The following is a 12,510-nucleotide window of genomic DNA, read 5'->3' on the forward strand; positions in this document are numbered from 1 at the left end:
TTCTGGTGCTTAAAGTTTCCTCTAAAATTCTTTTTAAACTGTAAAAGTATGAGAAAATGCTGGAATAAAAAGAATCAAGAAACTAAACATGACAATTGGTAAAAGGTCCAACTGAAGCTAACAAAAGGAGATAATATTTGCATTCTATGTAAACACTTCCATTTTATGACAAATCCAGCTTCCCAACCTGAGAAATGTTATTTTTTAAAAAAATCCAAATTATATTAGCAAAGGCTTTGTGCTTCACTCACAAAGTAATACTAACACCAGCTTTCTTTGATTTTGTTTTCTGAATAGCCCAATATGTTTGAAGAGCAGCAGCTGGACGGGAACTGGCTCTGCTTGAATGTTAGACTGTGTTTTGAGCTAGATCTGTTCATTTCAGAGCAAAAAGAGACTTTCTAGAGATTTGTTCACTTTGCGTGGTGGGCCAATGTAATGGTTGGCATACGTGCATATGGATGTGAATAAGTCAAAGCAGTTGGCCCAGCCTGTGTTACCCCTGGATTTGGCCCGTGGCAGCTCAGGTTTCCGAGGCGAACAATGGAGCTTTATTCGGTGGGGGCGCTGGGAGAGCTCGGGCTCCTCTCGGCGCAGCCCTGGCTGTGCGCGCCGCGCTCCGCGCTCGGCAGCCTGACTGCGAGGGGGGGAGATTTCCAATGCACGTGGTTTTACAAACGTTTCTGCAAACGGACATGGAAAATTATTATAATTACAGCCAGTAAGGCCGAGCAGTAACTAGCACATGGTGGGGTGCTATTTCTCTTGTTGTTTTTCTCCCCCTCTCCGTAGACAGCAGCAGCGGCACAAACGCAACATGTGCTGCCCTAGTTCAGGCCCAGCATCCCCCTCGTGCTCCCCTTTGTCTCCTGCCCCTGGAGGAGCCCAGCTGGTGAGAGGAGGGAATTAGGCAGCCCTGAGCTACCGGCACCTCCCCGGGGCCCCTAATCCGGGCGCTGGCAGCCGGCTGCTCTTCCCTGCGCCGGCCCGTGGCCGCAGGTCCGTGGGGACGGAGCCCCGGATACGGCTGGCGGCAGAGCTGGGGATGGCGGGGGCTGGGGGCTCCCCGGGGGCTCCGCAAAGCTGTGCTGGCAGCGGGGTGGGCGGCGGAGGTGGCTTGAATTGGGAACATGAGGCTTTGTTGCAGCTGCAGAGAGAGAGCCGTTCGTGGTCGGGGGAGTGAAGCCTGAGAAAAGTTTACATAAAAATCAGGAGCTCGTTGTCTGTGCTTTAGGCTTGGGCTCCGCCAGATTTGGAGGAGCTAGTTGGGCGCAAAGACCTTGAGCATCTCAGAGGTGCGGATGCTCGCTGAGAGTCGAGGTGCATTTCGGGAGCAGCAAGAAGCAGGTTCTCGGTGTCCAGCATCGCTCTGGAGCAGGAGGTTTAGTGAAACGGGGGAGCAGAGCTCTCGGGAGCAAGGGGTGTGAGAGCAGATGCCCGACCTGGAAAATAGACATCCCCATCGTGTGGGAAAAGTTGTTTGGGGTGTGCATATTTGGTTTAGTTTTTTCCCAGGTCGCTGCTCTCTTTCTTTACCTGGGATGAAAAAGCAGGTGTTTGCCAGGGCAGAGGGTGCTGCAGGAGCTGCCTGGTACGGTGGTGATACCCCATTAGCCGAGCCCTTCTTCGGGAGCTCCTCGCCGTACTTGTGCCTTCTCGCCTGGAGACTCTGTAGTTGGCAGGCACGAGGAGTGCGTGTGTGGCAGCCTACACACACAGTCAGGGATTTTTTTATTGGTTTGTTTTAGTAAAAACTGAAGTAGGAACATTAAATGTTTTATAAGGATGGTGTATCTCGAGAACCGGCTCCTTTTTGGAATCTCCAAATGTTTGCGTGGTCAGCGCTTTCCATCATTTACATGAACTTTATTTTTGCTTCATTCTGTGGTTTAGTTTGATATCAGACTAGTGGCATTTATGTTTCACTCAACATCTCTGCATTTGTTGGAATTAGGATATTTGAATTCACTCTCTTCTGTTTCCTGTTAACAATTCTGTTAATGAAAGCTGACAACATTTTATGTATTTTTCCTAAAATGACTGTGGGGCTGCTGGAGTTGGTGCTGTGTTTCTTTATGGTAATATGGAATTATAAAATATTTTTCAAAGCTTCATATTGAGTAAAGGAAATAGTTATTAAAACAGAGGCTGGACAATTTTTAGTTTATCCTGAACTTGATTCTTTTGTGATGTCTAGAGATCTCCAGTGGTGATTTTCCTTGGCTTTAAAAAAATTTCTTTGATTTTGTACCAAGAGAGCAACATTACCTTTTATACAAGCAAACATGGTAATGGTGCAGATCTCTTCTCTGATTTTCTTGAGCTCTCTCAAATCTGATGCTTTTATTCCACCTAGATGTTCAACTCTGCCTTTGAGCAGCCTTTCATTCTGTTACAGTTTTGAGACAGAACTGAAGGATTTTTTTAATGGAGACATTACTTAAAATCATCTTGATGTAGCATTTAACAGACCCACAAATTCACAGGTGATCACTTAACACTGTAGCTTTCTGAAGTGTTTGTATTGCTTCACTGCACATTGTGTTTCGCTTTCTTTATTCATTGTTTATTGCTTTACAGTACAGTGAGCAGGTGTTAAACCTGCTAAAGAAAAACGCTTTTTATTAACACTATGTGTTGGCATATTTGTGAATTATGTGTACAAATATATTTTTATTTCTCTTTCACAAACCTCCTTTCAAATTCAAGAGGGTTTATTGGGGGTTTTTTTTGAGTTGATTTTTTTTAAATGCTGTAGTAGCAGAAGCCCATAGTGTTGTTGAGAGCTTTGTCCTTATTTCACAGATGCACTGGGAATTGTTTTTAATCTCCTTTCTGCTTTCCCATTACAGATGGTGATGACGACCCACAACTCTCCTGGGTGGCTTCATCTCCCTCCAGCAAAGATGTTGCATCACCCACTCAGATGATAGGAGATGGGTGTGATCTTGGCATCGGGGAGGAGGAAGGGGGGACTGGCCTGCCGTATCCCTGTCAGTTTTGTGATAAGTCCTTCATTCGCCTGAGCTACCTTAAAAGGCACGAGCAGATCCACAGTGACAAACTACCTTTCAAATGCACCTACTGTAGCCGGCTTTTTAAGCACAAGAGGAGTAGGGATCGCCACATAAAGCTTCACACAGGGGATAAAAAGTACCATTGCCACGAATGCGAGGCTGCATTCTCCCGCAGCGACCACCTCAAAATCCACCTGAAAACCCACAGCTCCAGCAAACCATTCAAGTGTACTGTGTGTAAACGTGGGTTTTCATCTACCAGCTCATTGCAGAGTCACATGCAAGCTCATAAAAAGAACAAGGAACATATGGCAAAGACTGAGAAAGAGGTGAAGAAGGATGATTTTATGTGTGATTACTGTGAAGAGACATTCAGTCAGACTGAAGATTTGGAGAAGCACGTAATGACACGCCACCCACAGCTTTCCGAGAAGGCAGATTTGCAGTGTATTCATTGCCCTGAAGTATTTGTAGACGAAAACTCGCTGCTCTCACACATTCATCAAGCCCATGCCAACAAGAAACACAAGTGCCCTATGTGCCCAGAGCAGTTTTCTTCAGTGGAGGAAGTCTATTGCCACTTGGACAGCCACAGACAACCTGACTCCAGCAACCACAGCATCAGCCCTGACCCAGTCCTGGGGAGTGTGGCGTCCATGAGCAGCGCAACGCCGGACTCCAGCGCGTCGGTGGAAAGAGGTTCCACTCCGGATTCGACCTTAAAGCCTTTGAGAGGACAAAAGAAAACCAGGTCTGTTGACAGAGAGGATGGCCAGAACTGGTCTAAAGTTACTTACAGCTGCCCCTACTGCTCGAAACGTGACTTCAACAGCCTTGCTGTTCTAGAGATCCATCTGAAGACCATTCATGCAGACAAACCTCAGCAAAGCCACACGTGCCAGATCTGCCTTGATTCCATGCCTACACTGTACAACTTGAATGAACACGTGAGAAAAGTGCACAAAAACCATGCCTATCCCATGATGCAGTTTAGCAACATTTCTGCCTTTCATTGCAATTACTGCCCGGAGATGTTTGCAGATATCAATAGCTTGCAGGAACACATCCGCATTACTCACTGCGGCCCAAACGCTACCACTCAAGATGGCAACAATGCTTTCTTCTGTAACCAGTGCTCCATGGGCTTTCTGACCGAAGCTACCTTGACTGAGCACATCCAGCAGACTCACTGCAATGTAGGAAATTCAAAATTGGATTCCCCTGTCATTCAGCCAACACAGTCTTTTATGGAAGTTTATTCATGCCCTTATTGCACAAACTCCCCCATTTTTGGCTCCATCCTGAAGCTTACAAAGCATATTAAAGAAAACCACAAGAACATTCCTCTGGCACACAATAAGAAGTCAAAAGCAGAGCAGAGTCCAGTTTCTTCTGATGTTGAAGTCTCTTCCCCTAAAAGGCAGCGGCTTTCTGCAAGCGTAAACTCAGTGTCTAATGGCGAATACCCATGTAATCAGTGTGATCTAAAGTTCTCAAATTTTGAAAGTTTTCAGACCCATTTAAAGTTGCATTTGGAGTTGCTGTTGAGGAAACAGTCTTGCCCTCAGTGTAAAGAAGACTTTGATTCCCAGGAGTCTCTTCTGCAACATCTCACTGTACACTACATGACAACTTCTACTCATTATGTATGTGAGAGCTGTGACAAACAGTTTTCTTCAGTGGATGATTTGCAGAAGCATTTGTTGGACATGCATACTTTTGTGTTGTATCACTGCACACTTTGCCAAGAAGTTTTTGATTCCAAGGTATCTATCCAAGTGCATCTGGCAGTCAAGCATAGCAATGAAAAGAAGATGTATCGTTGCACAGCCTGTAACTGGGATTTTAGGAAGGAGGTGGATCTGCAGATCCATGTGAAGCATAGTCACTTGGGTAATCCATCAAAGTCTCACAAATGTATCTTCTGTGGTGAGACCTTCAGCACAGAGGTAGAACTGCAGTGCCACATCACAACCCACAGCAAAAAATACAACTGCAAGTTTTGTAGCAAAGCTTTTCATGCCATCATCTTGCTTGAAAAGCACTTGAGGGAAAAACATTGTGTTTTTGATGCTAGTGCTGAGAATGGTACAGCTAATGGCATGACCCCCACAAATAAGAAGACAGAAGGGGCAGATATCCAGAACATGTTAATGAAGAATCCGGATACTTCCAACAGTCATGAAGCCAGTGAGGATGATGTGGATGCTTCTGAGCCCATGTATGGCTGTGACATTTGTGGGGCTGCCTACACTATGGAGGTCCTCTTGCAGAATCATCGTTTGAGAGATCATAACATCAGGCCTGGGGAGGATGACTGTTCTAGGAAGAAAGCAGAATTCATCAAAGGTAGCCACAAGTGTAATATCTGCTCAAGGACCTTTTTCTCAGAAAATGGCCTGAGGGAGCACATGCAGACCCATCGAGGCCCAGCTAAGCACTACATGTGTCCCATCTGTGGGGAACGCTTCCCATCGCTCCTGACCCTGACGGAGCACAAAGTCACTCACAGCAAGAGTTTGGATACAGGCACGTGTCGGATCTGCAAAATGCCACTGCAGAGCGAGGAGGAATTCATCGAGCACTGCCAGATGCATCCAGATCTCAGAAACTCCCTCACTGGGTTTCGCTGTGTTGTCTGCATGCAGACGGTCACCTCGACCCTGGAGCTGAAAATTCATGGGACGTTCCATATGCAGAAGTTGGCAGGAAACTCTGCAACCTCATCGCCTAACGGCCAGGCCTTGCAAAAACTCTACAAGTGTGCGCTGTGCTTGAAGGAGTTCCGGAATAAGCAGGACTTGGTAAAGCTGGATGTGAACGGCCTTCCCTATGGCCTGTGTGCTGGATGCATGACCAGGAGCACCAATGGACAGTCTTCGAGCTTGACTCCACAGGAGGTGAACGAGAGGCCGTGTGGCAGCCTGAGGTGTCCAGAGTGTAGTGTCAAATTTGAAAGTGCTGAAGACCTAGAGAGCCACATTCAGGTAGACCACCGAGACCTGACACCTGAGACCAGTGGCCAAAGGAAAGGTACCCAGACATCCCCTGTTCCCAGAGTAAGTACAGCTGAACTTTAAAGTATCTGAGGGATAAAATGTAGACTTTCAATGTGAGAACTGATCTGATATTTATTTTTTTTTAAATTGTCACTTTATCAAATCATTTGTGCTATTAAAAAAAAACCTCAGCAAAACAGGAGAAAGGGTAGAGTAATTCACATAGAACAATCAGAAGTTGCTCAGCCTCTCAGGCACCTTGATTCCTAGTAGCAGTGCATCAAATTTTTTATCTCAGAACTGCCCTAGATTTACCAACAGAGAGTTGAGACTCTTGGCCAGTGGGCATTGAGTTTGTCCATGAATTCTGATTCTACTGAACTGGCAGATCTGGAAAAGCTGGGGTAGTTTAATGAAAAATGGAGATGCTGAGTACCCAAAACAATAAAAACATCTGTCATATTTGAGGAATGAGATTATTTCTTACTGGGAAAATAATAATGAACAGGAGGATATAGGAACTTGTGAGGGAAAATGTAGTGAGCTCCATCCTACCCCCCAAATTCTCACCTAAACCAAACTTCTATGCTAAAGAGCTTGTCCCTAGGAATGTCTGCCAGAGTGAAAGTTTTGAGGTCTGTGTGCATTTGTGTGAGCTTGTTTGTGTGTGCGTATGATTTTAAAAGTGACTTTAAAAGAACCTGCTTCATGGCCCTTGTGTAGGGTCCAATAGGGGATAAGTAGTTTCTTAGCAAATCTGGACATTGTCTAATGTAGATTACATAAAAGTGTGCTGTCCTTGACTTTTTGCAGATAGCCTGCTTTCCCATTTCTTAGCTTACAAGTTACTTGGGAACATGCAGATCCACGTAAGGTTCCAGAAGTCTACTCAGGAGATTAATATCATTTGCAGTTTATAGTCTTTTTAAATTATTTGTTGACATTTTGGTTCAAGAATGGGCCAAGTCAGTCCTTCCTCTGTCAGGAACAGATGGAATGAGAAGTGGATTTTGGAAATCTTCTCAGGAGACCAACAGCAGACACATCTGAGTATTGATATCATCTGACATTTTTAATTAAACATGATGGGGTGAGATTTTCAAAAGTATCTAAGGAAATTAGGCACCCAACTCCTAATGAATAATTCCAGCCGTAGATGCCTGTTTATGTCAATCTGCTAATTAAAGCACCCACAAACACATCTTACTGAATTAAAAGCACCTGAAAATACCATCCATTCAACTAGAACACCAGAGGCTTGGTAAGTAAGAGAGGGCCTTAAGCATGTCCTGAAGACGTGGGCTGAGGTGTCTCCAAGGGAGCTGGTGCAGGTTGTGTCCCTGGCAGGAATTTTTATCCCTGCTCCATGTGGGGCAGCAGTGTCTGGCTGAACTGGGCTGGGCACGGCCATGCTGGAGCAGTGCCCCAGTCCAGCCTCCTGAGCCAGTCCCACAGAAAGCTTGATTTCTTTTCTGGTCTTCTCTCTCTTGGTAAAAGCACTGATATTGTTCCCTCTGGGTGTGACTAAGCCTCCAGGCACACGAAAATAATTTTGCAGAAGATTGAGGAATGGAAATATCCCATCTTTGGTGTGATACCTAGGTCGGCCTAGATCATTGTTCTTCTTCCTCCTCAGGACTTTATTTTCTTCTAAATTCTTGAAAAATACCTCTCTTCTATTAGGTAGGACTAATTTGTGTTTCTGCACCTATGGAATTACCTTTCCCTTCCTATCAGCTAGCAGAACACATTGCCAGTTTCAGTCTTATTTCTTGCTTTAACTCTTTCTTTTCCATGACAGCTTCCATACTTGTTCACTCAGGGGAAAATGTTAAGTTCTTCAATAAGGTAAATGCTTTGGATTTCATCCCATGAGGGAAATTCTGAGTTTCTTTGTAGAAGATAAGAAAAAATCTGCATTTATGATGGTGGCAAACGGTACCTTACTGTTGTCTGTGGCCTGCACGTCTGCTAATATCAGAGATAAGCATCCCAGGAATATATATATATATATATATATATACATAGTTATTAGGAATAATTCATTATCTTACCATTCATTATAAGTACAAGACCTGAATTGGATATCAGTCCACTAGAAAACTATTTGTGTTTCACTCAGGGTTCTGAAGGCAATAAGTGTCCTTTGTGTTTGCTTAGTAGAGGGATTTTCAAAGAATTATACTGGCTTTTAAATGGTGATACATCTCTGCATTCAAGAACAGTGTTTACTTAACTTCATTGCCTTCATAGCAAAGCTAAGCAAGTTGAACATGAACTCTCTTGTCATCTTGTTAGTGTGCTGCACACAGGTAAAATACCACTTTAATGGAGCAATCTGTAGTGCACAGTGCATGTAGAGTGATCTGCACGTGTTCAGAGAACAGCTACTTCTCTCTAACTTTTGAATAGTTCTAGATTTCATTTTTTAAATAACTTATTTATTTTTCTTTCTTCAATAGAAAAGCAGTTGTAGATTAGGACAAGGTACAGTCAGAAGGATCATACAGGTAGATTAGATTTTTAAGTAGTGGGTATATATTTCAGAGTAAATAAGAATAAGCAGAATAAAATCCAAGCAAATGGAAAAGATTATAATAACATCTAAAATCTGTAACTTCTTTCAATGTCAGAAGTTGCTCCACCACCCATTATTTACTTTTTGATAGAAGAGTTAAGTGCAGAAATCTAGAGGAATTTCAGGAAAAAAGACAAACTTAAATGTTTAAGGGCTAATATTTATTTTCCACTTAAACTGAAAGAAAGGGGGAAAATAAATATTACCCCTTGGTGAATAAAGAGTATCTGGTAAGAAAAACAGAACAGGAGAAATGGAACAATTCCTTTTTACTGGAGGTATTTAAGTTTGTGTATATATGCAAGTGTGTATAGCACCACAAACGAAGTATGATTAGTTTGTTATATTTTGTTTTGGTTTTTTACTATTAAATTATTTGAGGTTTTATTCTGAAGATCAATAGGAGACAGCTAGAGGAGCATTGAAAAGTACTTGTTGTTTTTTAATTCATGAGAATGAAAGAAAGCACGTAACCCTTGAAAATATTTCTGTATTCTCTCTTTCTCAGATTTTTAGTATGGCCCACAAACAGGAAGAAAATCTGTAAATTGATCATGCTTGTTTCTAGAATGCCTGCCTAGGATCCCTTCACATTGATCAACAAGACAGATTTTCAGGCAGGCATAGTTTTTGCAGTGTGTATATGGCAACCTCCTCTTTGGAGGATTTGTTTTAAGGAGTTTTAAGAGAAGTCAATGGTCTTCTGCAAGAGACATCACTAAGAGGAATAAATAAAATACATCTTAGTAGTAAAAGATTCCTCTAACATCCATTTTTGTTTCATTCATATAGTTTTGTGTGAGCTGTTCTGTTTGGATAGGACTGAAAGTGTTTTTTTCATATGAGCATCACAGATAATGGTATTATTCCAGTATCTGACACAAGTATAGTTCAAGGCCTTTTTTATATTACATTAAGATCTCACTATAGGTGATGCTTCCCTGTTTTTCTGAATATCTTTCTGTGTTTATCAGCTTCAATTCTGAATACATTTTGTTAATTCATTTCCACATGCCTTCTAGAGGAATGTGCATATCCTAAGAAACATGACTAATTTTTTAGTATTGAGATTTTTCATTTCCTAATACTGCAAACAAGTCACTTTCTCTTACACAGATTTATCTTTATTTTGTACCTCAGGTACCATGAAAAATACTTGTTTAGCATTGACAGTGGCAAATGTTTAGACTTCCATTTTCATCTTGAATGGTGTTACTATTTTTAGCCCACCTAGGTTATTTGGAGTGAAGAAGCAAAGGAGGTAGCATAGAAAGTTAGAAGAATAAACTCTATTGTGTTCCTTTATTCAGTTTCTTTTCTCCTGCACACTTTCTTGGACTCAGTTCCTTCTCTTTGTTCTCCCCTACAACCCTTCTCTTCCCTTGTAAATCCACTTGAATGGAGGAATATTTTCTTTGTGGAACAGGAAACTATTTCCAGATTTAAAGGAGGATAGTCTGGAAAACCCATGGGAACAATAGATACTTCAGAAAAGAAAACAGAACCCTCTGTTGTTATTACTACAATTCTGTGCCAAGACTAGAATTAAATATCTTGCATTTGTGGGTAATGAGCTCTCAGCTGAAGGCCTGCTTATCTGGTCTCTCTTATCACCTAGATGCCATCACCTAGACTCTTGTTAGCTCCTCAGAGTGTGGCCACCTTTGCTGTCACCACTTGTGAACATAAAACTTTACAAAAGATAATTGATCCATTAATAATGCTCATAAAGCATAAAAATAATAGTAGATGAGCATATTTGGTATCACAACTAATTATAGTAGTATTAAAACTAGTGCTCCCCATTTACTGATAACAGAAGGATGTTTTGGGACATTCTTTTAAAGGCAGTTATTAATGGGCCAAAAAATCAGCTCTTCCACACCTTGCATATACACTTGGGTGCTAATCTAGCTATAGTTATTTTGAGACCTGTATAGGCCATTCATTAACCTCACTCCCTGTCAAGTGGGGTGCCCTGTCACAGGAGCCATGACCTTGCTTAAGCTGCTCATCTTCATGCACAGGTCTCCCCTGAGGCTAAAGGTAGCACAGAGAGGAAGTCTGAAATCTGCCGAGGGCTCCTCATGCCAAGCAGGGTGTTTTATAACATTGTGAAATGTTATAAATGTGGAGGAGTTAGCACTGGGTCTGTGGGTAAACAAAGACATCCTGTCTCCAGATCTGTTAGTAAGTAGCTTTCAGAAGCACCAAAATCAATTAAAAATGAATCATTTGTCTGTGTTAAATATACTTTGAAGGTTTGAAATAGAATCAGGCTGAAATACTGTCCCCTAGCTGGTTACTGAGGGAGACCTTGAGATCAGCATTGGGCAAGGCACAGAACTTAGCTTTGAAGTTTTAAGGAAGAGGAAGGCTTCAAGTTTTAAAGGTGACTGTGTGACCACATGAATCAGTCACTACCCAATCCTCTTTTGCTCTTTCAAGGTTTTTTGTGTTTTGTTTTATTTTGAAGTTAGGAGCCCTCAGCATGTGTGTGCCAGTGTGTTTGAGAGGACATGTGTACGTACGTGTGCTGCGCTTGTCTGCCAGAACAGATTCCCCAGAAAGAGTGCTGCAGAAATCCAGCTGCTTTTCCATTAACAGCCTTGATTTCCAAATGGACTCCAGGAGGATACTTTCTTGAGCTGCCTAGGGATAACTAGCCAATCCAAACTATTTCCTTTTCCATGGTTGGCTGGGTCAGCTTTCGGCCAATGGAGTATGGCCTTCTTCCTATTATCATGTTAATCACCCATTGCTGTTTTAGCCTAGAAAGCCCTGCCTAAGCAAAGGCACACTGGTACAGAATTCGTGGAATATGCCTAACTTCCACGGTGCATTTGTTATTATGGTGTTACAGCCTGTTCATTAGCTTCCAGCAGGCTACCTTGTTGCCATTGATGACATGGGAAGTAGTTAAGCTCTTGGTAGCACCTAATTTGTTCTTTTCTCAGCAGGTGCTTGAGGAAATTGGATCCCATGCACAGAGGAGGTGACAGCAACTCCTCTGTTTAACTCAAAACTTCTGACTTATTACTGCTGTCCTAAAAATGGGGTTCTATACCTGGATGTGAGGTGGAGGCTGAACAAAAAGTAATGTGCATCTAAACGTACACAAAAAGTACCCTCAAAAATATTTTCCTTCAGCAAGTTAAGAGGCTGTCATTTACTGAATTGGGCTTCTCTGTGCTGTTGGTTTGGGGTTCTCATTCACCCCTTGTGGCCAGCACACAGAGATTTCACCTGTGTTCTGCTGCCACCAGCTTTGCCTGTTAGATGCAGACCTCATGCTTGTGCCTGGTGGCAATTGTTGCAGTAGGAATTATTCTCCAGAAATAAATAGACACAAAAGGTCCAACTTTCTAAATTACACATAAAAAATGTCTATTTAGATAGCATATTCATATGCAGCAAATAAGCATGTACATCAAACAAAGCACCATACATACTTCTGCTTTGGGAAATAAGAGTTCTTGCACGTGTACAAAAGCTTCGTGATTTTTGGTTATTTTTTGTTGTTGTTTTTTTTTTTTTTTCCCTGAGTTGGATGTCCAGCTTGTCGACATGCATTTTAATTTCTGCAAAGGGTTTCTTGGATTTTTTCCTGCCACGTTGCACAAGTACATGCATCACTGTAAATCTGAGTGCAAACCCCATTTTCCATTTGAATAAATGGCTCATGTAATTGCCTCTTCACACTGTCTCCTGACTTCTGCAGCTAGGCCTCCCTGGTATGACTTTGAGATGGAGAAAATAGAAACAGATTGTACCAGGAAGCAGTTCTTTGTGGTAATGCAGTTTCTTGAAGATTTCTTTTTAGAGACCAATACAAAATGCATTACTTCCTTCACTTCACCAAGTAACTGTAGGTGCTCTGCCTGCTCTAGGTTGAGTTTAGTGAAAGGTGAAATTT

General features: G+C 42.3%; 1 protein-coding gene across 5 annotated transcripts in view; it reads left to right on the forward strand.

Moving 5' to 3' along the window:
* The window catches only part of ZNF423 (zinc finger protein 423), a 226,971-nt gene that overhangs the window by 127,338 nt on the left and 87,123 nt on the right, over window positions 1-12,510 (forward strand). For 4 of the 5 annotated variants that reach the window (XM_039721420.1, XM_039721421.1, XM_039721424.1 and 1 more), the window contains one exon: window positions 2,853-6,076. In XM_039721420.1, coding sequence (XP_039577354.1) covers window positions 2,853-6,076 — 3,224 coding nt within the window. Of the gene's footprint in view, window positions 1-2,852; window positions 6,081-12,510 lie in introns of all 5 variants that reach the window. The other variant, XM_039721422.1, reaches the window with a different exon arrangement.

The sequence above is a fragment of the Passer montanus genome, unplaced genomic scaffold (assembly GCF_014805655.1).
Source record: "Passer montanus isolate IOZ18808 unplaced genomic scaffold, ASM1480565v1 scaffold45, whole genome shotgun sequence".
Classification (NCBI taxonomy): domain Eukaryota; kingdom Metazoa; phylum Chordata; class Aves; order Passeriformes; family Passeridae; genus Passer; species Passer montanus.